The sequence below is a fragment of the Thermobia domestica genome, chromosome 16 (genome assembly GCF_964235325.1).
Source record: "Thermobia domestica chromosome 16, izTheDome1.hap1.1, whole genome shotgun sequence".
Classification (NCBI taxonomy): domain Eukaryota; kingdom Metazoa; phylum Arthropoda; class Insecta; order Zygentoma; family Lepismatidae; genus Thermobia; species Thermobia domestica.
In genome coordinates this window covers 100679238-100706988 of record NC_137469.1, presented here as the reverse complement: position 1 = coordinate 100706988, position 27751 = coordinate 100679238, and the positions used below count along the sequence as shown (strand labels likewise).

General features: G+C 35.2%; 1 protein-coding gene across 1 annotated transcript; it reads right to left on the bottom strand.

Moving 5' to 3' along the window:
• Positions 1–944: 944 nt before the first annotated feature.
• Positions 945–27638, bottom strand: twf (twinfilin actin binding protein). Its single transcript, XM_081742823.1, has 8 exons — positions 27481–27638; positions 19998–20075; positions 16004–16115; positions 14704–14866; positions 11638–11875; positions 8332–8475; positions 5572–5693; positions 945–1574 (listed from the first exon to the last, which is right to left on the bottom strand). Exons 1-8 carry the CDS (start codon positions 27503–27505, stop codon positions 1419–1421), a joined length of 1038 nt encoding a protein of 345 aa, XP_081598949.1. The 5' UTR covers positions 27506–27638; the 3' UTR covers positions 945–1418.
• Positions 27639–27751: the final 113 nt, after the last annotated feature.

Sequence of the window (27751 nt, the reverse complement as noted above, 5' to 3'; positions counted from 1 at the left end):
TTTGATTTTAAACTAAGATTTTTCCTAAATCTGAAACGCTATTAACGTGATGGTAAAATTCCCATCTCTAAGAAGAAATAATAATAAATATAGTTTCTTCAAATTGATTTAATTCTTGAGCCGGTATAGGTTAAAGGTCAAAGCTCACCAGAGACGTGGTTAATGTAAAACCTAATTTCCAACAATACACTGTGTTTATGTATGGTGGACGCCCAAAGAAACTTATGGTCCGAATTCTCTCCTTTCTACCGTGAAACACGGCAAGGGCTCTGCTCTCGACATTCTGTGGGTCCTGCGATTATGCTCACAGGATGAACTACTGCTAGTGACTTAACGGGCTTTCAGTCCTCGTGTGTATTGTTTGGTCCAGATGTTTCTGGTAATGACAGTTTTCCAAGATAACGATGTGCCAATTCAGGAAGTTCCATGAACATCAGTATGACTTAACACTTTCCCTAGCCTATACAATTCCCAGATTTAAACATTATTTAACACTTGTGCTCATTTCTGGCGCTCAGACATCGAAGCAGGTATCTTCTTCATCCTCAGTAACGAAAATGTTTGCTGCACGGCATAAGGAGTAGTGCAGTCTTCGTCTGGAAATGACTTACATGCCTCTATTCCACAACGAATCCGAGCTCTTCTGCAGCAATGGTGGTCCTGTGCCATATTAATACGGTAAGTTGTATTTTTCTTCCCTTGTTTTTATTATTTTGATAACCACTTGTATCTCTCGTGGCTAAAAAATGATTAGCATGATATGGAAAACTTACACTTCAATTCCCGATGAGAGCACATGTGATTTGCTTTCCTCTTGAAATTTTACGTTTGCTTCTTCTATAAGATAAGTTCTAACGAAAATTCTAAACTACAAAAAATAACCACTGAGCTTAAGAACTTTTATCTGTTTCTTACGTTTATGCTTATAGTAAAAACGTGATTAATGTAATTTGTGTAAGTTTATTTATTTTATTTTTTTTTACAAACTGATCACATTCACCACACCAACTTACTTGCTGACGAAAAAAAAATCACATCTAAAAGTTACATTCAAGTCGGTTCATTAATCAATTGCAGCAATATATATATTAGTAACAAAATCTTCATTATACACATATATAAATTATCTCTATAGTAGAAATAAATAAGGCTTTTTGCATGTCTACATTCCATTGTGATAAAGAAGCAAATCCTCCTCCACTGATATCTTTGGTATTTCCGAGATCGTGCTGACTATTCCATATATTGCATATTACAAACTGTTGTAGTATACTTAGTAAAAACTGCATTTTCTTGTTCATTATACATGATAGATAAAACTGATTCGAATACCAAAGTTATCAGCATTTAAAAAACAAGCTTGTCATATTAGCACATTCCCATATAAACTCTGATATTTGGCCTATTCTTTCATTTTGTTAAGTTGAAGACTGTTGAGGTTTTGTAATGCGTTTGGCTCCTCTGTTCGGAGGTCCTTTTGGCTTGGCAAATTTTGGTCGATGCAGGTTCTTCTTAGGATGTATTTCATCGTGGAGGAATTCTTCAGTCAGTTCTTCTCCAGAATCTATTTCCAACTGAAAAATTAAAAAATAAGTACACAATTGACAGAAAGCAAATTTAAAATACGTTAACGTACACTCCTACAACAATTAAAATAAAATATCATGTGTGGTTTCTGATGGAATTGATCAACGTACGAAACGCGTCCAAAAAGTATGTTTTCCTATATCAATAAACACAAGAAAGATGCAGTGTCCATGATACATTTATTACCACAGATAAGGCACAAGTAACACTACTTTCTAATATATTCATAACCGGAATTCAAACACTTTTCATACAGTGGGATCAACTTTTGTATTTCAATGTCGTAACAGCCGCCTGGGAGTGGAATCAGTGTGTGATAGACGTTTGCAATTGCCAATCACTATCAGTGCTTATCCGAGAGGAATTACTTGAAGGGTAAGAAGACATGAAAATTGCTCGGAGCAAGATCACCATCTTAACCTCAAAAAAATTCCTGTCTGGTGCGCATTTTCAGGGATGAACAATTACGGAGGGTTGTTATACACTGGTTCCACTCTCAGGTGGCTGACTGTTATGACATCGGAATACAAAAGTTGATCCTATGAAAAGCGTTTGAATTCCGATGATGAATATGTTGGAAAGTAGCTACCTGTGTTGTATCTGTGGCTACAAATCTTTAACGAGCAGTGTCTTCCTTGTGTTTACTGTCCTAGGAAAACTTACTTTCTGGATGCGCCTCGTATTTTCTCCCTTACCTTCATCCTGATTGAAGAAAACATTTATGAGTGTTGAAAGCTATCGATAAATTGCAACGAACAGCAGGGAAGAGAAGTGCAATAATAATAATGGTAATTAATTAAAATTCTGACTATTACCACAAGGCTCCTAGACTTTTGTTGCTGTAGCAATGAATCATATGGTTTTATGAGCTATTTAAAATAAAAATAACAAGTTAATCGAACTATTACTGAAAAAATATTAGTGATTTACTGGCGTCAATAGCTCACAGCATGTTAAAAATACAAAAGATATGTGTAAGATTGATGCTTGGTCTCCCTAGTCGTGCACATTGTAGGTCAAGCTTTGTTAAACTAGGAATTATGACAGATCCTGCAATTTTCATATGTCAATGTTTGCTTTATATTAAGAACAACAATATTTATTTATCATACATACATATCAAACTAGAAACAGAAACCGTTTTGGATCACTTAGATGTGAATATAGTAATACACAAAAAACCTTTTACTATATGTCAGTTAAATTTTATAATTTTCTTCCTATATTTTTAAGAGAACTTCCATTTCTCGCCTTTAAAAAGCAAGTACAAAAATTACTTATTAATAATTGCATATATATTGTTGACGAATTTTTCGAACTCAAAACTGATAGTTAAAATATTTTCGTCTGTTATACAGTGATCTTTGTTTATATTATAGTATGTTATATATGTAACCCATTTTTTTTTTTTTTTTAACTTTTATTTCTGACGATTGTAACACATCTGATGTTCTCTGGGAATTTTGTATAATACATTTTATAGCAGAAACATCTAAGTTCGGAAATAAAAGTGATAAGTCAAAATGCGAATCCACAAGAAGCGATTCAATGTTTTAGTAAGTATAAAAACAAACGCACTATAGGGTGGGAGAGAATTAACTCTCTACTGAAACTGAAACTTTTCAAATAAACCAATTTTCATGAAACGAAGCATTTTGTTCCTTATAATGGTGGAATTTCTATGCATTGCTAAAAATTCCACATAAGCACCACTGTTATCCATCAGTTTGAGATGTTTGCGACAGACTTTTGCGGATACTCCAGAGATAAGTTTGCAAGAACTTGGCAAATTCGCTCTTCCAATTCAAGAGTTTTTGGTTTTGTGTGATAAACTTCCTCTTTCGTTAATTTCCAGAGGAAGAAGTCGCAGTCATTAGGTTAGGACCCCCTGCTCGGCATTCAAGGAGGGCACGACGTTCCAACCAGTGTCCTGAGAAATGAGTGTCTCGAGCCACGCACGCACAGGACGTGCGTAATGAGGCAGGATCCCATCTTGCATAAAGATTAGGTCCACGTATATCGAGAACATAATCTTCAAGCATAGCAAGGTACCGTCCTGCATTCACTGTGTCCCGAACGATATGGACTAACAACTTTCGTGGCTGTCATATCGCATCACACTGGGCGATTCTGGCTTTTTTTCCAACAACCATTCTCGGAACCTCTCTTGACCAATATCAACATTGTGCCGGTAGTAATAGTTTCCATTAACGGAAATTCAACTCTTCCTTTCTTCCGCACCCACCCTACTCGCCAGATTTGGCTCCTGCGGACTTCCAGGACACCTTCCAGGAGTGGCAGAAATGCTGGGAGCGCTGTTTTGCTGTACAGGATGACTATTTTGAAGGTGACAGTATATAAACCTGGATAAATAAAGTACCTTCTTGTCAAGAGAAATAGCCTCGAAACTTTTTGATACCGTCTCGTATTTCTATTTAGTTCCTTCAGTGAGTCTGTGTTCTAAAAGATGTAAGAATCTTTTATTTTGTCATATGTCCACGTTGTGACTCTAACCACATGTTTATGTGCCTCCTTTCCGTCCTAAGGGTTCTATCTACTCTTCATTGTTTCTGTTACCCTTTTTGTTTTCCAGACAACTATTTTCTCGGCCCTCATCTCTTATATTTTATTTTAGGTATCTTAGCTATGGTATTATTGCATTTCCACTGACTTTCGAAAAATGTTAAAGTGCAACTGCGACGGATTCGAGTGTGAGCCTTGGGCTTAGCGTGCATTACCTACTACGCTACCAAGGCCTCCCACCTTTACCCCTACGATGAAAGACACGCGCCATCCTAACTGCGGTGGACGCATAGTTTCCTCTCTCGTAAAAATTAGATGTTCACTAAAACAGATTGTTACTATCAGCTCTCAAGTATACAGGACTATTAGAAATTATTTATCGGTTCTTAAGAAACTGTATTTTCTAACGTATGACACACAACACGAAAAATACTAAAACTTATACATCGATAATGCTGGAAATAAGCTATGGTCAGCAAAGACGAACCTGTATCAGGAAACATGACGAAGATTTTATCATCAGTGTAATATTCAGTGAAAAGCAACATGCCATTCATCTGAAATAGTTAACAGTGGCAATATGTAGTGTGTTGCACAGAACATTATACAAATGTGCTGCTAGAATGGGGTTTGCCGAAACTTAATGTCTTCTGAGTGATTTCAGAGACAATGTATGGACTTTGACAAGACTGACGAATAGCTGTTATCTGCATAAGTTTCAGATGTTTCAGCAACTGAATGGTGACTCCAGAAATTTTGTCTTCCAACATGACGAAGCAGCCCCTATCAAAACATCGATACTCATTGCTACCTAAACAATGAACTTCCGCATCGCTGAATTGAGCATGCTAACGATCACTTACCTCTGTTCGCATGATCAGCAAGGTCTCCTGATCTACGTTATGTGACTTAATTTCCTTAGGAATAGTAATTACTTCCCCCTCCAAGCTTACGACTCGGTGTACACTTTAGGTTAAAATCGTACTTTAAAACCTGCACGTCATCGCCATCTATTGGTGTCAACCAGACAGGCAATACAAATACTGGCAATTATCTAGTGTACTGTGCTTAGTGTTACAACAGACTGAGACGTTCTGCTTTATAAGGATATTAAGGACCGTGTTTACATACCTCCACTTCCAAAACCCTGGTACAACTCAGAAAACGCATTATTGCATTTCTGATGACCACTAACAAAGAGAACACTACAATGTGTATAGTCTGAATTCGCTATCCCTTGAACATGTCGTGTGACCAACGAAGCATAGAACTATTGTAGTGTGTGATGAAATCAAGGAGAGTTCCGCTTCTTTTCATGTAAGTTGCTGTCGTATGTGTAATAATTTGGAAAACAAAGTGCTTTGAAGAATAATGAATAGTTTATCGTAGTCATGTATATAAATCTCTTTCTATTTTATAATTTGTAACTGACATCTACATTTATTATGAATAACTACTTACCTTTTTCACGATAGGTAGTCCAATGTCATTTTCTATTATTTCCAATAGTGGAGCTTTACAACTAGAATACAGCATCCTTTCCTTCACAGAACATGAATATCCTGGCATGGAATATATAAATACTGAAAAGAAAAATGAAGAGATAAATCTTGGTATAATATTATACAGTAGTCCTTTGACGAAAAGATAGCTACTAGGAATGTGATGTGGTAATGTAGACATGTTCAACCATGTAGTGTGTTTGCTCCCTGTCTAAGAATGGAACAGCTATAACAGCGTCATATCCGTAATGGAATACTGTATTGGGCCGAATATAGTAAATATTTTTAGCACAGAAAGTTTCGTAAAAACCATACTTATTATTATAATCGCAGCCCAGTCCTTTACACTTTTTTTTTAAAGGGTTATTTTACACCACGCAGGACTGTGCCATTTTCATCACTCTCACGCGATACTGTGCCGTGCCACTGCGTGACGCAGGAAATAGGCACTGATGGATGCATCATATTACGGTTCGATTTGATTGACACCCAAGATTTGCTGTTAGTGTATTTTCACTGCGTTGTCACGGGGTATTCAAATCAATCGGAGTATATCTCCAAAGTGCTTCATACGAAGTGATAACTACCAGAAGAAAGTGTAAGGACTGGGATTTAAATGTTAACAGGAGCTCTCAAAAACCTGGGTCCTACTACTATATTCAGGCCAATACGTACACACCCTCGATTTTTCTGTCTCCTGATGTATCACCACACCCTGCAAGTATCAACTCGTCGGAGGACCACAGTACACAAACATCATAATACCACAATTGTTTAATGATAGCCTTCCAATATCATTTATTTATTAAAAAAAAGAACCACTTCATGTTGTTTACATCTAAGTTGTTTTATTCTCTGTACACAAAATAAAATCATCTCCTTAAGCTTTTTGTATTTCGTTACAAAGGTCAGTCCCTGAATATAAACACGAGCAGTGGCTCGAATTCCATTTAATAATAGGTTTTGTTCTTCATAATGTTGATGTCGTGTAAGCATATAAAGAGAAAATGATCACACATATCAAAAGTTAAAAAACTGATGGATGCTATAAGGTATATATTAGATGTAATTCTCTTGCCTTCTAGCCATGGATACATAGTAAATACTCTGAAGTCAAGGCAAACTTGCTAAAATTCCAATTGACCCTAACAGTGGATATTGTTACATATACATACTGTATATATATATAGTAGGGGACAGTTATATATATATATATATATATATATATATATATATATATATATATATATATATATATATATATTGCACATGCAGTGTTAGCTTATCGTTATTTTTGTTTTGTTGTATTCAGCAGTTAGTTATGGAGATAAACAGTTTCGTATGAATGAATTAAGGAAAAGTCGATTAGTATTGTGGAAATATGATTTAGAGTGCGCAAGGCTCTGGAATTGGAAATAAGTTTTAGTTGAAATTGGTAAACATAACTGTAGATTGTGGGCCACTCAAGTTTCTGGTTTAAAGTTTAATAAATATGGATAAGGTTATCGAAATACGAAGAATTATAATTTTGTTTTAAGGGATATCAGATTATTTGACTAATCGCTACGTAAGATTGAGAGTAAACTTTTAGTAATTAACGTACTCCTCCTCTCGCCCTTAAAAAAACCGAAAAAGAAGCTTTTAAAGTTATGTAATTTTAACAGATGCAAGGCAAGAATATTGTATGGCGCTGATTTTATTTAAGTCAAAACATTTAGGACTGAATAAAATCCCTAATAAATCAGATATAAACAATTTACAGATGTCTTTACTAACAGCAAGAAAACAATATATGAATTAACAATTTAAACTGTATCTATGCTATTTGAAGAAAAGTCGTCTCTTTATCTTTCATACAAAAACATCAAATTGTGTTTCTATTGATGAATGTCATCATTATTATTACTATCGATTGAAATTTAGCATCCGTTTTCATCCTCGAAGTTATACGAGTATGAGATGAGACCTCCTGCTTACAGTGGAATCCTAAATCACTGCTTGGGTTTCCATAGGTCCTACCAAATATTGAACACGACACTGCAATCACAAACAGCACAAGCATTAACTACCTGGCTAGTAAAGGCCAGTTTTTTGTTTGTTAGGTACAGTACTGATCCAAAAACTGGGCACCCTCCTTTCTTTGGAAATTATAACCTTGATATCGTACGTAAGAACTTTTAATACTGGCTTGAAATAAAACTCTGAATTTGCCAAAGATGATTTAGGTTCATTTTAGTTAATTCTATCTATGAATAAGAATAGATAAAAAAAAAAAAAAAAAAAAAAAAAAAAAAAAAGTGGGAGGTTAGTTTTTGAAAGACTGTACATTTTTAAATTCTCATTAGCGTCCATTCATGGAAAAAATCCTGTCATCCGTGAAATACCGTTATACATAAAATGTAGTTTCTATACGGTGCTTGTTTCTTAAATGTTGTACAAAAATTTCTCTGCATTGTTATAACATACCCTGTTCGTGCAAATTCTATCACACAATACGAGCGCTCGCCATGCACATTGTTAACTGTTCACATAACAATTGGAGCCTGTAGCAGCTTTGATATTATCTACAAATAAATACAACACTCACAACCTTCCTTTCTTCTTTCCGACCAAAAGTATGCCATTTCAGTACAAAATAAACACACTTTGGTTTTGTACTATTCTTTCTGAATAGCCCTGCATATACCCACCATATACGTACAAACATAAGAGAACCTACCTATAGTTTCCATATAATCTCCTTCATGTGTATGTCTGAAGTTGTAGAGATGATACCGTGCTTTATCAGAAGGCACTTTCTTGGAGAGCTTCTCAATTGGCACATTATCCGCATTTGATAGGTGAATTCTTTCTTCCTCTAAGTCTACAACAAACATGAAAACTAATTTGTTACTTTGTGTTAGTATAACTAGCACGGAATTTTACTTTACGCATGTAACTGACTCGATTTTTTGGTAATATATTGTATCAATAAAACATGGTTAAGATTTTAAAGCTGTCAAAAAAATAAATAAATATATCTTACAAGTCCTTGCCTCCTATACACAATATACATTATTGGGTTAAGTTCTCATATCATTAACGGGTCGCAGTGATAGAAAGCTCCCTCTAGTGTGAAGAGCTAGGTTCAATTCCGGATCATGTGAACTGCAATGGATAATACCACTTAGATTTTATGGATCAGGTTACATACAATTATTAGACAATCAGTAGAAAGCTCTTACCCTTCTCGTTGGTCTAATGGATATCACATGTGCTTTTGGTACACGTGGTCCGGGTTCCATTGCCAGTCGGAAAGCACAAAATTTAATTTCACAATCATTTACTTTCATTCACTATCCGTCTCCTTCAGCCTAATAGGCCTACGCATAGAACGTAAAATTAATATATATATACTAAAATTAATATATATTTAACTTCATTGCAGAAAACTCGTAGTTTCTCTAGCTTTTTAACAGCTCGTGCATTCTCCAAATGCGTGTTTTATTTTAACTAACGTTTAAAAGCGATCTGACTGTCTCTATCATCAGAATTGTACTAATTTAGAGAACTGTTGTATAATAGTTTTTTCAACTATACAAGCTGCAGTTGATAGACGATATTAAAACAGAAAATTCCAACATTAAAACGAAGAAGTTAGGGGAAGATCATGGTGCATGCATGTTGCTCAGTTGCGGAAAGTGACCTGCTAATAATGGCAGAATACTTATGATGATGATCATGGAATGTAACAATCAAATATTGTTACAACTTTAATTCAAATTTATAATATTGATTGTAATAAAATGTGACTTACGTCCTCGTGGTCCCGAGTTCGATTTCCGGCGTCCACCCAGCGTCGTGAGGCAAACTGGGAGTCACGTGAATAAAAGATGTGACGGCCATCAGGTCTAGAAAGCTCCTGACACGCTTGTTAGAGACGGGGCAACGCAGCGCGCTTACCACGAGCTCGTCGCTAGGTTGGACGTATTCAGCCGGTCGCTAACAGATGGCGTTGGAGCGGCTCAGGACCACAAAAGGGCTATTACGCCAAGTGGCTGTAATAAAATGTTTTAAATTTAACTTATTTTCAAAGCTTCTCTATTCAAGATGTTATACCTTGATTTTATTTCTATTGTTTCTCGTAATAACCTTGAATATTCTTCTGTAGTTTTGGTAACAATATTTTTTCTGATTCTGTAATTTGAAGAGATTCGAATTAAAAGAAATAAGCTCTTACGTATAAAAACTAACTAAACGTACCTTAGTACACGGTACTTCTAATTTTTATATTAAAATGTACCCTATAGTAGGTACTAGCAGTTCTACCTAACTTCTTCAAATTTCTTCGCAGAAAAGAAAATCAGAAAAATAAACATTGGCAACACATGCTAGAAGAAAATCCCTCATACAAGTTTCTTTGAAAACGTAAGTTTTTAGCAAAACTATTGAAAATATTATTAAGAGAAGCAACAGAAATAAAATTAAGAAATAACACCTTGAATAGAGAAGAGGGTTTGAAAATAAGTGAAATTTGGAACATTTTACTATAATTAAAAAAAGAAAATAATAATTTAAAAAATGATCAATACTATAAATTTGAATTAAACTGAAAGTTGTCATAATATTTGATTGTCACATATCGAAAAATAAAATTATAATAATGTAACAAACTTTGTAGCGTTCAGTTTTTCCCCTACAATATTTTGAGTATTCTGTTCATAATGGTTTTGTATGTTTTCATTTGTTTATGTAATTATTATTGTTCACCCTTTTGGTTTGGTGTGTTTTTGAGATTGTTTAACTAGTGTCTACAATTGTCAAAATTAGTTTTTATAATTTGTATACTGTGCTTTTGAAAAGTATTTCCGTAAAGAAAGAGGGTAAGTTGAACTGTTCACCGTCCAGAATTGTGCGGCAAGTAAGGAAGAGAGATTGGAGCGTGTTACTTATCTAATAATTAGTCTTAAAACTCATAATGCATTAACAGGATAAGTATATCTTTTAAGGAAATAGAACATTTAAAATACAACATTCCTTGTGAATTTTAATCTTCAAAGTTATGAATAAAAACTAACGGAAAATCAAAGTGAAAATAACAAACGGGTATTGATATCATTATAGTGCTGCTAGCATGTGGTTTTTGCACTTATAAATAATAGTATTATTTTAAAAAATCGGAAAATACTAAAGACTCATCTGCATTCTTTAAGTATTACAGCACAGCTGCAAAGTATTACAGGTGTAAACTTACTACGGTAAGATTTTCGGCGTACAGTACAACCTGTACAGTAAGTGTTAAATAACTGATATTTTATTGTCCTTCAGGAATGACCGCTAGTATTTTTTTTCAATGACTATGGTTCAGATTTAATATAAAGTGTCATGTGGCAACGAAATTATAATAGCACAAGTCTTGAAGCAACGAACCTAAATACGTGAAGTAAAAATTAGTTCTTTGATAAGTTTTTTTCCTTTTTTTATAAGAAGTGGCGACCCATGCTAAAAATATAAGTAGTATTTTATGTCTGGTCTAGTACGTTTATATATAATAAAAAAAAGACAACGCAAAAACAGAATATTGCCAAGCGTTTTCCAAATTACAATTTACGTAGCATTACAACTTATACCAAAAACTATTATACAACAGTTCCCTACATTAGTACAACTCTGATGATACAGTCAGGTGCCTTTAAAATGTTAGTTGGAATAAAATAAAACAGGTGGAATACCAAAAATCTTATTTATTGAATTACAAATCTCTGTGAAAACTGTGGGGAATATATAAAAGTAATTTTTGTTTAAAGATACATACCGTTTCAAATAAAACATGTTCTAGTTCTCGTTATGTTAATCTTTAGAAAAAGATTACTGGTTTTAAGTGTCATACTCCACCCCGAACTATCTTAATGGACTTGAGAATAACATATAAAATGATTCACGGAACTACCAATAAAAACTGAATAGTGGTAAAGAATCCATTTACGATCGTTTAATAATAATAATAATAATAATAATAATAATAATAATAGGTGTCCATCCTTACCTATCCTTAATTGAATATAATTATATTTGGCGTTCGTCATCTCTAACAATGCCTGCCGAGCATTCTCTGTAATTGGAAACGCAACTCCTTGCAGAGTCTGTTGCCTTGTGTCAACCCCGACGTTTACACCAACTTCAGTTCGACGTATTTCAGCTAACTCTTCCTCGGCGGAAGTGAGAGGAGCAGGAGCTGCTACAGCTCTTTTATGACGATGGAATCCACTAAGAGAAACATCCTCCTAGAATAAACGAGTTTCAAATCAAATTATTTTCGATGTTACATAATAGAACACTATGTAATGAATAGAATATGTGTTGGAAAGAAAAATAAAAGATATGATCGCTGGATTCGATTCTCATTTTCCGATTTGAATACAAAGATTGGGACTCGAAACTTTAGTAATCCAGTAAAAACATTTTTTTCTGATTTAGAATTTGAATCTATATATAAACTCTGTAGCAATATCATGTTGATTACAATTTGAGCTCTTTTGTTAGTAAATGAATAATAATTGCCCCTTTGTGCAAAAGACCCGGATACATTATTGGTGGTTGTGCATATTGTTAAAATCCCACTTCAATTATAAATTTTATATATATATATATATATATATATATATATATATATATATATATATATATATATATATATATCAATAGCGATGTCTGTGAACAGAAACCTTCAGATCCAAATTGAAAGTGACTATGTTTGTGACTCTCAATCTCTTGAACCACCCAATCGATCTCGAACAAATTTTTGACGTAGATGCAGTTCTGGCCTGGGAGTGTTTTTATCATATCTCTTTGATAGTAGAACTTAGGGTAGGAGGAAGGGAGAGGAGAGAGATGTAAAATAAATAAAACTTAGTAACTGTTGAACCACCTGACCGATCTCGATCAAATTTTCAACATAGATGACGTTCGAACTTATATATATATATATATATATATATATATATATATATATATATATTCACTTTGACGGTAGAACCTAAGGAAGGGGGAGATTAATATATAAAAAATAAATAGAACTTAACTCTTGAACCACCCAACCGGTCTCGATCAAATTTTCTACATGACATTCGGGCCTGGGATAATTCTTATGCCGTGCCCGCAACATAGGGAGGGGAGAGGGATGTATAAAAATCACCGAAAATGACCAATATCAAAGAGCGCTTTAGTAATAGTAAAAACGGAACATACTACTATTTTTTCCTTAATTTAACCCAGCGAAATCGGGGTGCGTCTTAGATTCGAGGACGTCTTAAATTCGAGTAATTATCGAGAAATTCTTAATTAAAGATATTACCAACGTTTTATTAAAACTATTTTGCTAGCCATAAATATTTGTAATTTTGTATCATATTCAATCATTCAGATAACAATAGTGTCCTGTGCTTGCGCAGGACGTGCGGGTTTGCTAGTATATATATTAAAGCCAAATGTCGTTCTCCTAGTTTCTAAGGTCTTTAGATCACATGCTATCTTCTTCAGTTAATTTCACTTCTTATTTTATATTATTTTCTTTCATGTAAAAGTATTTTTCGCTTTGTCGATGCATTCCTAGCTTTTGGGGAGTTGTTTCTCCAAAACTCTAATTTTTGTTATCACAATATTGCGGACAGTGATTATATCCAATGAGAAAAAGCGGAAACGCTATTACTCACCGCAAAAAAAAAAAAAAAAAAAAAAAAAAAAAAAAAAAAAAATATGTAGCAGAATTTTAAAATATGCAGCAGAATTTTCTTCTACATGCAACAGGTAGCGCTTTCGGAAGATGCAATTTTCTTCATCAGCCTGTGGTAGACTTCAAAAAAGGATAGAAAACATGAAGGATGGTTAAAAAATGGTTAAAAGGTTAGGATATGTAAAAAAACATGTCTTCTGTCAAACATTAAAACAAATGGAAATAGAAACTCACTGACACTGTACACTGCTGTTCACTATTTTCTGTTCTTGCTTTCCAAATTGTGAAAGTATGTAGAAAAGATTACTCCAAGTAATATTTATTTCTCCTCTATCCAGGTTAAGTGAGGGCCTTTCTTTGTGAATATAATATGATTCTTTAATTTTTCGTTCCGTTGCTGTTTTTGCTTTTTCAATTAAACATGATTCCACGATATGATTGTTATAATCTAAGATGCGTTGCTAGACCGGATAACTGTTGCAGATTCCGAAATTTCGAGGTACGAACGTGCTGTTATTCTAGTAAAAATGTTCCTTTTTGTTTGACCTATATACACTTTATCACACTGACATTTCACCCGATAGAAGCAAGATTATTCTCATTTCCTTAATTTTTGACAACAGGTCTAATTTCTTAACTTTTTTTTATATTCTTGACTGGTAGACACCCTGGAGACTAACTGCATTCGAAAAATTCGAGTCTGGCTTTTATTTCGTATGTAATTAACTCCTATACATCCTATTCCCAACGAAACCTTTTCTTACTTGTGCCTTGACAATGCTATCAGATGTCAGCGCAAATTCGATACTTAGCACATTTACCTGAATTTAACTACAAGCTACAGGAGAGCAAGGTAAGTATCTTTTGAATTTAATGCTAAATGACTTGTCAGGACCCTACTAATTCCATTCTCGACCAGAGGAAGGCAGCACGACAACCGCTGCAATTATCGTTTCCACTTAGATCAACTGGCACAACTTTTCTTTAATTTAGTGCGTAATAAAATATACACATACGAAAACGTTTTTAAAAAATTCCTATACGCTTGAGGAAATATGGCGTTCTGTGTAGTAAGGGAAAGCGCAACAGAAGTAATGTGCAATCTGAACGCTCGGAAACGCCCACATGTCTAGTTTGCGGAAGGCGTTCCTCTTTCGGGTTAGAAAATAATTTCAAAATAAATGGCCGACTATTTGATCGTTCAGAGTGTATTTTCAGCAAACAAGTCTTCGTTGAGTTCGCCCCTACTATTCGGAACGCTTAATATGGTTTGTACATAGTCACAATAAGAATGTTAGTTTTTATACTATACATTCATTGAACACTCCCAGTTTATTGGTATTCCTGCAAAGAAACATTTTAAATTAATAACAGTATTACCGGAACTGTTCCGTGAAGTTCTTCCTTTATTTGTCCTCCTCCGAACTCCTGCTTGAGCGTGGCTTTTGTGGAAGCGTATAACATTTTCTCTCGGATGGCTGAATTGTCAGGAGACCAGCTAATCAACATCCATTCGTAACCAGCACTATTCTTGGAATCCAACCTATATAATAATGTGTTTGTAGTTATCATTTAAAATAAAGTAACATCAATGCCATACTATAACAAAGACACATCAAGATTTCAGCAACAACAAAATACACGGAAATTATCAGCCTAAAATAAACTGATATCAAAATATAATATATATGATAAACATCACGGAAGCATCATAATGTAATATATAAAAGATAAATGAAGAAAACAACTGTCTTTTATGTCTCACCGATTCCCCTATAAGTGCGAATTTTATCATATATAAAGAATAATTCTAGTTGTATCATGGAAAATGTTCTTGTTCCGAATATAATAATTAACAATCAAAATATACACGAATACGCGCGATAAATTAGATAGTTAAAAAATATCAGATCAACTAAAATTTTGTATAAAATGAACAAAAGAACATTTTGCACTTTAAAATTCCGTACTCGCAAATAACTGTCATGTGACCACTGCAGAAAGATTTAACTCGCTTTATAACGATGTTGGTCTTTCAATCCTTTCCTCTCGGACCAACAATGACACCTCTTCTTCGTGATATTATGGCTCAAGCAACATTCGCCGCAAAACTGCCTTTAATAATTGTCTATACGACGCTTCATTTTCTGATCCCAAATAATGTCCGGGATCAGAAAATTAGAAAGAAAGAGAGAGAAAAATCAGCAACAACTTAGAGAGAAATGAAAAGTCACGAATGCATACCGTCTCACTTCCATAGGAGCACATGCACCGTCTGTGTAAATCTTTACCGGCGTCTTATACACCACATATCTGTTTAGAATTAATAAAAAATGTTCCCAAAACATTTCTGTAATTGCTGTTTAGAATACATGAAATAAACCTAATTTCATAAGACAGTAAATTATGAGATGGTTGATTCGCTATGTTGTACATGCAGTGTGTAATTATAATAAAGGTTTACTAAAATCATTTTTTTTTAATGCAAAGATATGTTTAAAATTCAACGAACTGTTCATAGTGGAAATGAAAACTGGTGGCTTATCATTGCACTTACGTCAAAAGCATGTTCTTTAAGGAAATCTGTTATAGAACAATTTTTACCCGAAAGTAACACCTAGATTTACTCTACCAGTAGGAAGAATTATTAGCAAGCGAAGTTATAGATTAAAATCATTACCTATACAAAATATACGCCGGTTGACGCTCTTCCAACAAAGGAAGGATCATCTTGTCATAATCTTGCTCCCATGTTCCTTTTGCTTCTTTGAAAGTTGCTAGAGTAAGCTCTTCTGCAATCGAAATAAACAGCATTTATACAAGGAAGCAAAACAAGTTTAATTTTGTAAACTGCACTATAGTGTATATGTATATAAAAAAATATATAAAAAAACTAGAATGAATATATTACGAACTTATTATTTAAATTGACCACATTATCCAAAATATGCTTCGAAGTGCCATGTGTTCCTTCAACATATGTAAGAGAGAGGAGAAAATGATAAAATCAGTGGTTAAAACAAGAAAATGTTGCGTAGGCTCACAAATTTAAAATACTTTTTTTTTTCTTTGTCGACGACTTTGGTAAGATTGCCAAGTTTTAATTCCAGCGTACATACACCGTTTTTTTTTTTTTTTTTTTTTTTTTTTTAAATAAATAAATCCTAATCTGTATTACAACTCTCTGGAGTCCAAATTTAATGAACAGCTCTCCCAATTTTGACAAGATTCACGGAGAAAGAAACAAAAGAAAAGCTAGCGAATTTAGATTTGCAGACCTAGGCAATATATCCCGTGTTTTAACCTGGTAATTTTATCTTTTTTTTCCCTAACATAGCCAAAGCACTCAAAATGCATTAAAATATATTGAAGTAATTTTGGTCAATTTAAATGGTAATGTCGTATATAAGAACCAAGGAGGTGCTTACAAGGAAACGTCGGGTTTTCGAGAAAAAAATTATCACAGCTATAAACCCTTCTATTATGAAGAGCTGAATTAAGTTGATTTTCAGTTTTACGTCTCGTTCAGCAGCGGGGCTATATGAGACGTGGACCTACTGATTAACATGGTATTCGAACAACATGAGCTCCCGCCGGGAATCCAACCCGGGTCTCCCACGCCAAAGGCGCGTACGCTAACCGCTTAGCCACAAAGGAGCTCTTCTATCATGAATACAAATCTTTATTATGCTGCTATCTTCTTGCAATAGATGCACCACATTTTGTGATGCAATTCTTCGTTTGCATCGCAATTCTATGATTTTGTGTAGCAAACTGCGATACGATAATAACACTTACAAAGATAAATAAAATAAATAAATACATATATAAATATTAAAAAAAAAAAAAAAAAACTGGTACACTTATAATAGTCTTTTCATTCTGAGCAGCTATTCTTGCGATTGACTCCACTATAGACTCTAATCTTTTATTTATGTTTAACGTATGGGCATACTCTATATCAAATCAAATCAACATAGTAACTTCACTAAGCTTTTAACATAGCTGTAGGTCAGAAAAAAATGCCATTCTAAATTTTATATTCTCTCTCTAATGTTCTTTTGTTCCTTTCTCTACTGTGTCGATGTGCTAGTTTAAGAACTGAAAGCTAAATGTGTCTACTTAATGTTTCCAATGTACGCGTGTTTTCATCACCTCTTAATATATATATATATATATATATATATATATATATATATATATATATATATATATATATATATATATATATATATATATATATACACAGAGTATTGATGAATTAGGTCGACAAACTGTAAGAGGTGATTCTTCATATCAAAATAAGATAAAAGGTTCATATGGATTTGTAGGGAAAAGTACATATTTCGGGGTTATAACCCTTCAAAGGATGAAAATGAAGAGGTACCGCAGCACACTTATTTTGATCATGAGATACCGTAGAACTGATGGATCATAACACTTTCGACTTTCCTCCGATGCATTTCCTGTTCACTGTTGTCAACTCTTACATTCTGCCTACTTTGGAGCCACCTTTAGGTTCGAGAATGTCGGGGAATTCTTTATGCCTTGTGAAGAATCTCTTTCGCACCCACTGCATATTATTGAAATATGAATTTTTGGACAGCTCCACAGTTCCTCGTGTTCAAAATAACGCGTGCTTCGATGTGTTGTTTCACACTTTTGGACGGCGCTAACTTCAATATAATGTACTTTCTTCCACAGGTCCGTACAAATTTACTTTTCTTATTTTGACGAGAGGAATCACTTCTTACAGTTTACCGATCTAGTTTATTAACACCCATCAGGAACGTACACAAGGGGTGAGGTTCCGGACTCCCTCCCGAAATCCCGACTTTTCTGGAAGTTCAGCCTAATCTTAGAGGAAATTTTACTATTCTCATATTGACTTTGGAATCCTCCCGAAATAAATTCCTGTGTACGCCTGCTCTATATATAGTTACAACAATAGAGTTTCAACGCAGATGTGACAAAATTGAAATCAAAGTAACTGTTTAAGACACGATCACAATGACGATACATACAGCTAAGCTCACGCTTCGAGAGCTTGAGGTACTCGACAGAGTTGAGTTGAGTTTGAGTTTAACGTCCCTTTTCAGCAGCGAGGCTATATGAGACGTGGACCTACTGATTAACGTGGAATCCGAACCACATGAGCTCCCGCCGGGAATTGAAAGCGGGTCTCCCGCGCCAAAGACGCGTACGCTAACCGCTTAGCCATAGAGGAGCTCAGCTAGTCGACAGAGTATAACGTAGAAAAGTATTCTTTATTTTACGAAAGTAATCTTTATATCATGCAGTTATGTACTTTTGGCTAAAGAAAACTGAACAATCTCAAGAAAAACCCACGACAATTAAGTGCTTCAACTCAAACTCATATGGCTTAGAATTGAACAAGTCCCCCCTCTTTTCCTACACTTAGTAAGAACTCTAATTCATGACCTACCATGCTTCCTGGGAATTATATTGAATGTTAATTCTATGAGAACTTTGAAACAAAGTAGCCAATGACATGAATCCGTAATTTGACACAATAATTGACAGGCGATCAAATTACCTACCAATAATATTTCACAGACATAACTCACTTTGCTAAAGAATACTTAAGATATATGAACATAAGCGTTAATGATTTCATTTGTTACGCATATATATATATATATATGGAGAGGGAGAGAGAGAGAGAGAGAGTGAAACTTATATTTCATCTGCTAAGTCTTTTGAGGACGACTACTGAGCGCGTAGCTTCTTATAGCAGGTAAAAACGAAATTCCTACTCTTATAAGTTTATTCTTCTTTGTTAAATATGTAAACTCTAATACCAAAAATTGTTAAAACACGTATATATTTTGTTTAGTCTCCACTACTATGATGAACTGTAATAGTGGAAGCTGAAGAAATAATTTATGGTTTCTGAAGGTTTTGTGGTGGATTTTAGGTCTTTAACAAAGGAGAATAAATACAGCTGCATTTGGTTATAGCAACACTGGTTTCTGCGACACCTCGACTATCGCGTCGAATATTCAGTGGGACCAACTAATTCCTCACAAGACAAGTGATTTCATACCATGCTTAGTACGACGTTCATAAATTTATCTTTGGGGCCGCGATTGCTTAGTAGTAGCCTTCACCTCTTTTGCCTGGGATCCTTGGTTCGATCTCTGCTCGCGTCAAGTGAGCTTTGTGGAGGACAAACACCGTATGCGTGGGTTTTCTCGGGCTCTCCCGTTTCCTCCCACTTTTTCATTACATTTTATTCATTTCTTATCATCTCCTTTCGTCCAGCCGGCATGACTGTGGGACATAAAACTTAAAATTTCATTTCATTTCAGTTTCATAAATTTATCTTCGATCGAGTAGTCCATTATTTAACCATTTCCATCCTTCAATGCCTAATACTGATGATATTATACATCTCGTTTATAACAACACACTTTTTTAGATTCATTTCGTGTCGTCATAACCAAGGTCAACTGCATAAAATCTAGGAAGTCGTATTTACCTGCCATAAGAAGCTGTAAACACACAAGAAGTCTGTACCAGATTTAGCTGATGAAACATAGATATCATAAATTAGTCCGAATAGGAAAAGAACATGCAACTCTCAGGTTAAATAGTTTCTCATTTTATAATATATGAATGTAGTCTAATTCTGCAAACCATCATCTACCTACCATTTTGTATAGATACTTTAAATACCCGAATATTACCACCTCTGCATTTCCCGAAGAACTTGATAAGGGCATCATTTGCTGCAAAGAACAACAGAATTAAGGTAAGACAGTACGAAACACATCTATAATACAGACTGATACTAACCACTTTATTTCTGTTTTTGTGTAAAAACTGTATTTTTCCTTACTTTATCTAACTCGTTTATAAATTGTTGAGAGTTTGCACTTTGACGCACTAAATTTATTGCAAATATAAAATATGAAATATTTTGCAGAACATTTTACGTTGCCAACGCAATCAAAGGTAAACCTGTTTACGGCATCTCTCTTTTATCAACATCTATAAAATCATCTCAAACAGTCTATGAGCAATTGAGTTGAGTTGATTTTGGGTTTAACGTCCCGTTCAGCAGCGAGGCTATATGAGACGTGGACCTACTGATTAACGTGGAATCCGAACCACATGAGCTCCCGCCGGGAAAGTCTATGAGCAAGATTGGCCCCATTCGCAAATGAAATTATTGGAGATTATCAGTGCGAATTTAGGCGAAATCGATTAACTATCGACCAGATATTTACCAAATGTCAAATACTTCAAAAGAAATGGGAATACAATATCCCGGCATATCAATTATTTAGTGACTTCAGAAAAGCCTACGGCTTAGTCAGGAGGGAAACATTGTATAACATTCTTACCGAATTTGGTATACCGAAAAAGTTAGTCAGATTAAGACGTATTTAAATGACACCAAAAGTAAAGTCTGAGTACGAAAACACTTGTCCACGAGTTTTCACATCGAGGACGGCCTGAAACAAGGAGATACATTGTTGCCAGTATTATTCAACTTTGTTTTTGAATACGCTATAAGGAAAATTAAAGACAACAATTAGAGCCTAAAGTTGAATGGTATCCCCAGGTTATGGTTTATGCTAATGATGTAACTCTGATAAGGTATGATATGCGGACAATAAAAATAAATGCAGGTTTTATTAAATGTTTGCAGAGGCATAGCTTTAGAAGTACATGCAGGAGAAAATTAAAAACACGGAATTTTGCTGTGGTCGTAGTACTACACCTCAATTATCACCATGCGAAGTTCAAAGGGAAACGACAAAAGTTCGACTTGCCCAAAATACGAAATATCCAAAAATATGCTTTTAAGTACCTAAAATCATGCGAACAAAACTGTTGTGTTTGAAAATAATAACAACAATACGCAGTGAACTTTGCCTTTAAGGCAACATTTTATTGAATGATCCAATACTGCAAGGAAACAACTGACATTCACTTACACACAAATTAAGCCACACGTACTACGGAAAACATATTTACAGTGAATTAACACACAAAACCATTTACACAAGTACTTGCTAGAATAGAATAGAACAGAATAGAACCTAGGTCTCCCGTGAAGAAGCACTACACTAAGTCTATAGTTCCGAAGGAGCTCATTCTTTTTGAGCCCAGGTGAGATTTTAATTGACGGAAATATTATATTCTTTCATATTTATCGAATCAGAAGATCCGTTATTACAAAATCACAGTGTTCTGATTAAGGGTGTCAATTTATTTGGGAAGCATGAATTTCCTGACTTTTTCAGCTTTCCTAGGCCACAGTTTACAAATTTCCAGATCGATATATGTCCTACCAGGGTGTTCATCATCTGCTAGATAGAGAAGTTTAGCGAAAGAAATTAAATATTTCCTACCAAACAGCCAGATAAAGCAAATAGAGAGCATTTTGACGTACTTAAAATCGTCAAAATAAAAATTCGTACTTAAAATCCTTGACTTTTCCAGGTTTTTTCACAATTTCATGAAATTTCCTGACTTTACAAAGCCTTCGTACGAGAAAGTTGATTTTCCTGATTTTACCAGGTTCTTCAGCTTTTCATGAAACTGCCTGCTTTTTTCAGGACTTTTTACGAGGAACCTGAATTTCGTACCTTCTCCAGATTTTCTAGGTCAGTGCTAATTGACAACACATGAAACGAAAACCAGAATACGGAGAATGCAACGAAGATACAGAAAATGATTTGACTTAATGCATATTTAGTGAATCTAGCCTGAGGTGGGGCGCTGTTGGACGGGACACGGGGGACACTAATAAACACCCTACAATACAGCTTGATTCTAAAAATCCGCTATTATACAACTAACTAACTCCATGACCTATGGAACCCGGAGGTTCAATGCCGCGTTCAAAAAACCTCTCTACTATTCCTATCCTTAGCCAACTGGATCCAGTTTCTACTTTGTACTCCTATTTCCACGAGATCTATCTTACTATTGTCCTCCCATCTGCGCCTACGTCTTCCTAATCGTCGTTTTCCGATTGGACTTCCAGTTAAGATTTTGAAAGCGCTTTTGCTTTCTTCCATTCTGGCTACATGACATGTCCACCTGAGCCTCCTAGATTTGATGACCCTAGTAATATTTAGTAAACGATATAAATTACGTAATTCCTCGTTATGAAGTTTCCGCCATTTCCCATTCCCGTTCCTCTTGAATTTGAATATTAGTGTCAGGATCTTGTTCTCAAATACTTTCAGCCTATGTTCTTCTCCCTCAGAGTAAGAGACCATTGTTTCGCAACCATACAGAACTACAGGTATGATTATCGTTTTATATATTTTAAGTTTCAAACTCCTCGACAGAATTCGCGGCAACACGAGATTTTGAACTGAATAATAACACGAATTCACACCTTTTATTCGACATATAATTTCTTCGTGAATATGGATTTCTTCTGCTAATATTGATCCTAGATATTTGAAAGAATCCACTTTATCAAAAGTATTATTTGCTATTTTAACGCATACATAATTTGCCGTATTATGGTCCCGACGAACTTCCATGTACTTAGTTTCTCTGCATTTACTTCTAAACCCATGTCCCTGCAAGCATTTAATAAGATCTCTGCATTTCTTTCTATAGTTTTCCTATCATCCCCCAGTAAATTCACATCATCAACATACGCTATGACCTGGTGAATACCATTCAGCTCTACTCCCTGATTACTGTCTTTGATTTTCCTTATACTACCCATCATTCCAACGTTATCATTCATCTCATCACAATCTTCCTTAGCCTCGTTGCATAACTTTGGGACGTTAAACTTAAAAAAGAACAAGGATAATCTGATATGTGCATGTAACAGTTTCTGGCGTTACTGCGGCTGATGATGGTTAACGTTGAATAAACATGTGCTTAACCGTTACTGCAGCAGTATTTGTATATGTTTCGTTATTCGTTAGATATGTTCGTCTTTCTCAGTGTCAACAGTATGTTCTCAAATATTTTATGTACTCTGTACACAATCACTTGTTTACAAATAAGTATTTACTTGATGCGGGAGCTCCGGTTCGATTTCTGGTGGGGTTCATGTGGTTCGAATCTCATTAAGCTATAGATCCTTGTCTCATATAACCTTGGTGCTAAAAAAGAAAATTTAACTCTGAACTAACACGTCTGTTTAATTGCTCATGTGTAATAAACAATTCACTTTTTCATTAAAAAATATTCCTCTATTGTTCTGTTAAAGTATGAATGCACACAACTACACGAATTATATATAGAGTACATACTTAAAATTAAGGTGTTACAGAACGTCACTTCTACCTTCAACTCTTTTTCAGTGTTGTTGAATATAGTTTAGTGAATAACAGTTGCAAATATACAAGTATGTGGTGAAACAACTGGTACAAATATGAAGATATGTGAACAACTCTTAATATAATTAAAACTGCAAATTATTATTATAAAGTTAGATAGGCCTAAATCCTAATCTTCGTCTAAAATTAACTTCGTCTGTGTTTGACTATGAACTTTTTTATAGTCACATCTTCAAAAATCATAATTTATATGCGACACTTCATTCCTCGGTGCAAATATACTTAAAGACGACAAAGCATACCGTAATGGTTAAGGTAAGATTTCTACGCAAAATTTATCCCACACTGTTGTTCACTTGGTTTGGGTACAAAACATCGCGGCGACAACCTCGCCTGTCCAAAATCTCGCCAGGCAGAAACCTCGTCTTGCCAAACCCTCGCGTCCCAAAATCTCGCCTGGTCTAAGCTACGCGGGGCGTAATCTTGCCTGGGAAGAAATGTCATCAGTATAAAACCTCGTCACGACTATTTCTTTGATGTAGAATACTCTATATATTGCTATATGTATATATTTTGTAGTAACAAATAATTGCATTAAAATAATGACAAGAAAATATTCTAACGCGTGCTTTGAAAATCTGTATATATAAAAATGAAAATTACAATGTTTGTGACATCATACCTCTTGAGCCACCCGACCGATCTTGATCGAATTTTCAACATAGATGAGGTTTGGGCCTAGGATGTCTTTTGTAATTTCACTTTGACGACATAATGAAGTGGAGGGGGAGATATATAAAAATAAATAAAACTTAATAGCTCTTGAACCACGAGAATAATCTCGATCAAATTTGCCAGACAGATCAGTTACCGCCTGGGACGGCTTTTATCATTTTACTTTGACCGGAAGGCGGAGGGAAAGGGGGAAACATATAGAAATACATAAAAATTAAATTGGCTACGTTTGTGACTTAATAACTCTTGAACCACCCTACCTGTCTCGATCAAATTTTCAATATAGATGGAGTTTGAGCCTGGGATGGTTTTTATTTCACTTTGACGGTGACCTTAGGAAATTCTAACAAAATCGAATAATATTTATGAAAGTATGAAATAATATGTGAGTTTTTACGGCCCTCGATTAGCTTCTGTAGGTTAAAGGAGACGCAGATGATCAGAATGGAGGAAATGATGGAATGAAGAAAGTGGGAAAATACGAGAATACCCCAAGAAAGCCCACACACACGATGTTTTATATTATTATTATTATTATTATTATTATTATTATTATTATTATTATTATTTGCAATATGGAATTGCATATTAAGAAACTCATTGGGTAAATTTTAAGGAAAGGTTTCATTCCCGAAATTTTTCGCCAAGCGAGATTTTGGTCCGCGAGGTTTTCACCAGGCCAGATTTCGGCTCACGGGGTTTTGGGCAGCGAGGTTTGGGTCACGCGAGATTTTGGACGGCGAGGTTTCGGTCTGGCGAGATTTTGGCCATGCGACATTTTGGGAGGCGAAGTTTTGCCACGCGAGGTTTTGGGCGGCGAAGTTTCGGCCGCGAGATTTTGTCCATATCCCGTTCACTTATACTATAATTTGATTCGTAATCCACAGGAAGTATACGACCTAAAAGCGTAAAGAGATCTAGGGTGCAACGGCGCTGGGCCGAGCAATATTCAGTCACTTCACTTACAATAAACTATTTTACGTTTGCGTATGGTTTCGTTCCTTCACTACACATTTTTTCTCAAGAATGGAGCTCTATTTACAGTAATTGTAACTTAAATATACCTTACTACGTATAAATAACACTTTACATTAGTATGTTAGATTCGAGTATAGCGCCCCATTTCAACATCAAGGCTATATGATACGCTGACTTACAGCTTAACGTGAGCTACCATCGGGAATCGTAACCAGGTGCCCCACACCGTTGGTGATTAAAGCCTACGCTACCCATACAGTCACAAGGGAACTGTTATAACGTGTTCAAGAATTTATATCGCTTGTGGCTTGTTTCTTGAAGTTTAGCATCCCTTTTCAGTATGAGCACTGAGTAAACTTGAATTTATAGTTGAAGGTGGAATCCGAATCATCCAAATGCGTTCACGGCATTACTCCTGTATCGCCGGAACAAACAAAGAAACAAAATTATTATTAGAAATGCACTGTGGATATAGGACAAAAATTAGTGCATAAAACACGAATCAACTTTTGCTAGGTGACCATCAAAAACTACAAATGCTATTTAAGTGCGTCAAGAAAGGAGCACCCAGGGAACCCGAGTGGTAGCGAGAGGGTGCGTCCGTAGGAAGCAAGCGCGTCAGCAGCGGTGGGTATACACATAAACGAGGATAGAGGAAAAATACTTTATATGTCATAAAATGCACGGCTTACGTGTTGCACAACTTTGGGGAAGGTACTAAGTTCTATCAAAAAAAAAAAAAAAAAAAGTACCAACATAATTAGGTTAGGTGTTCCTCTCCTTTTCTCTAGTTTCAATTCCTCAGTTCACTTATGCCTTTCACGCAATGTCAACAACTGACATTCCTTACTTTTGTACAACTCGATAAAACTCAAATACTATATGTGACGATCTTGTCATTTACGCACTGGCTTTCCCATAAATCATAACAAGTGTACCTCTCCAACAAAGAGCTCCTTCCACTTCCACATATAGTGCCGCTTACGACATCGAACACAACTAACAACAACAAATATTTTCTCAACTTCAACTTTTCCCCTCACCTGACTTTCAACCACATTTCCTCACAAACCAAAATTTAAATTCTCAATTCGTGGTAAATTTTCTAAAAATGATCCGGCGATACAGCTGTTAACCCGCGTTATTATTACAATTCTCTCCCGACAAGACGCTGTGCACCAAACGCGCATGAGCTAGCCACTATACTAGCGGGATGCCAGAATTTGTATCATATCTAATTGCTTCTCTAGAGGGTGGAGTACAATGCAATGACTACTACGCTATTTCTATTTTATTCCCAGACTTAGAGATGCGACGTCTGCATAGTTAACGAGTTTACTTGAGCAGATGGTTCTACCAAATAGAAAATTTTAGGTAAAATACGATGTGAAGCACTCTTCGTGAAGGAATGAGTGTGAATATAAGTAATTATTGTCAGTGCATAGCATATTGACATAAATTTTGAGTGGCAGTGAAAGTATTGTATGTGTAAGTGCGCTCTTTCACTATCCTCGGTTATTCATACTAGTACCTCTATCGCTGACGCGCCTGCTCCCTACAAACGCACCACCTTGCTAACGCTCACCCCCCCTGCTGCGCTTCTGCTTTGACTCGGTTAAATAGGATTTGTTTTTAGTGGACGCCTAGCACAGGTTGATTTGTTTTATGCTATATGTCCATACTGTACTTATACTCAGCCCTCCTAAAGTCAATCAGCAAGTAGTAATGGAGCTCCTCATTTACTGCATGCTTTGAAGATAGAAAGAAATAGATACAAAGCTCTAACCTAACCTGACAATGTAAGAAATGTGTCAAAATTTGGTAGAATCGTCTGCTCGAGTTAATTAATTTCCATTGACGTTCCTCTTTCTTGGTAAGGTATTAGGATTCACCGGAACATTTCCCAAATAGTGGCTCCCATACTTTCAATCTGTACTTTTTGTGAATTTTACGCTATATTTTTAAGTCTAAGCCTCTACATTGTTCAACTGCTTCGTGAATTTTATGTTACATAAAACAGCACAACTAAGACATTACTAGTATTTGTTATGCATCTACGGCTTTTCGTAATGCTACATTGTAAAGTGTCAAACTGAAACATTATATATCTTAGACTTTTCTACATGGTACATAACATAATTAGAACAACACTTACCCCTGATTCCTGTTTGATGAGACATTTATAGGCACATATATACTTCTTTTTTAAAAATATCTGTCGTCTTCAATGCTTCCCCCGTTCTTTATCTGACACTTGCCAACAACCACCTTCACCTTCAGTTCATCTAGTAGGGGCGTTTACAAAAGGTATATTTGTTTCTGAAGTTTGTATTTGTTTCAGTTTGTTTATGATTTGCAACAATTTCCTTTTGTCCTGATTTTGAGAGTGACGTTACGTACAGAGCTCTTAGTTCTAGAACTGATAT

What these genes read in the sequence shown, in the direction of transcription:
- twf (XM_081742823.1), bottom strand. Translation starts at nt 27,505, where the DNA reads ATGTCTCATCAAACAGGAATCAGGG. An exon ending in CCGGCGTATATTTTGTATAG is followed by an intron (nt 14,867 to 16,003) that starts GTAATGATTTTA and finishes ATTATTATATAG; the next exon opens with GTTGGATTCCAAGAATAGTG. An exon ending in AACTTCACGGAACAGTTCCG is followed by an intron (nt 11,876 to 14,703) that starts GTAATACTGTTA and finishes CGTTTATTCTAG; the next exon opens with GAGGATGTTTCTCTTAGTGG.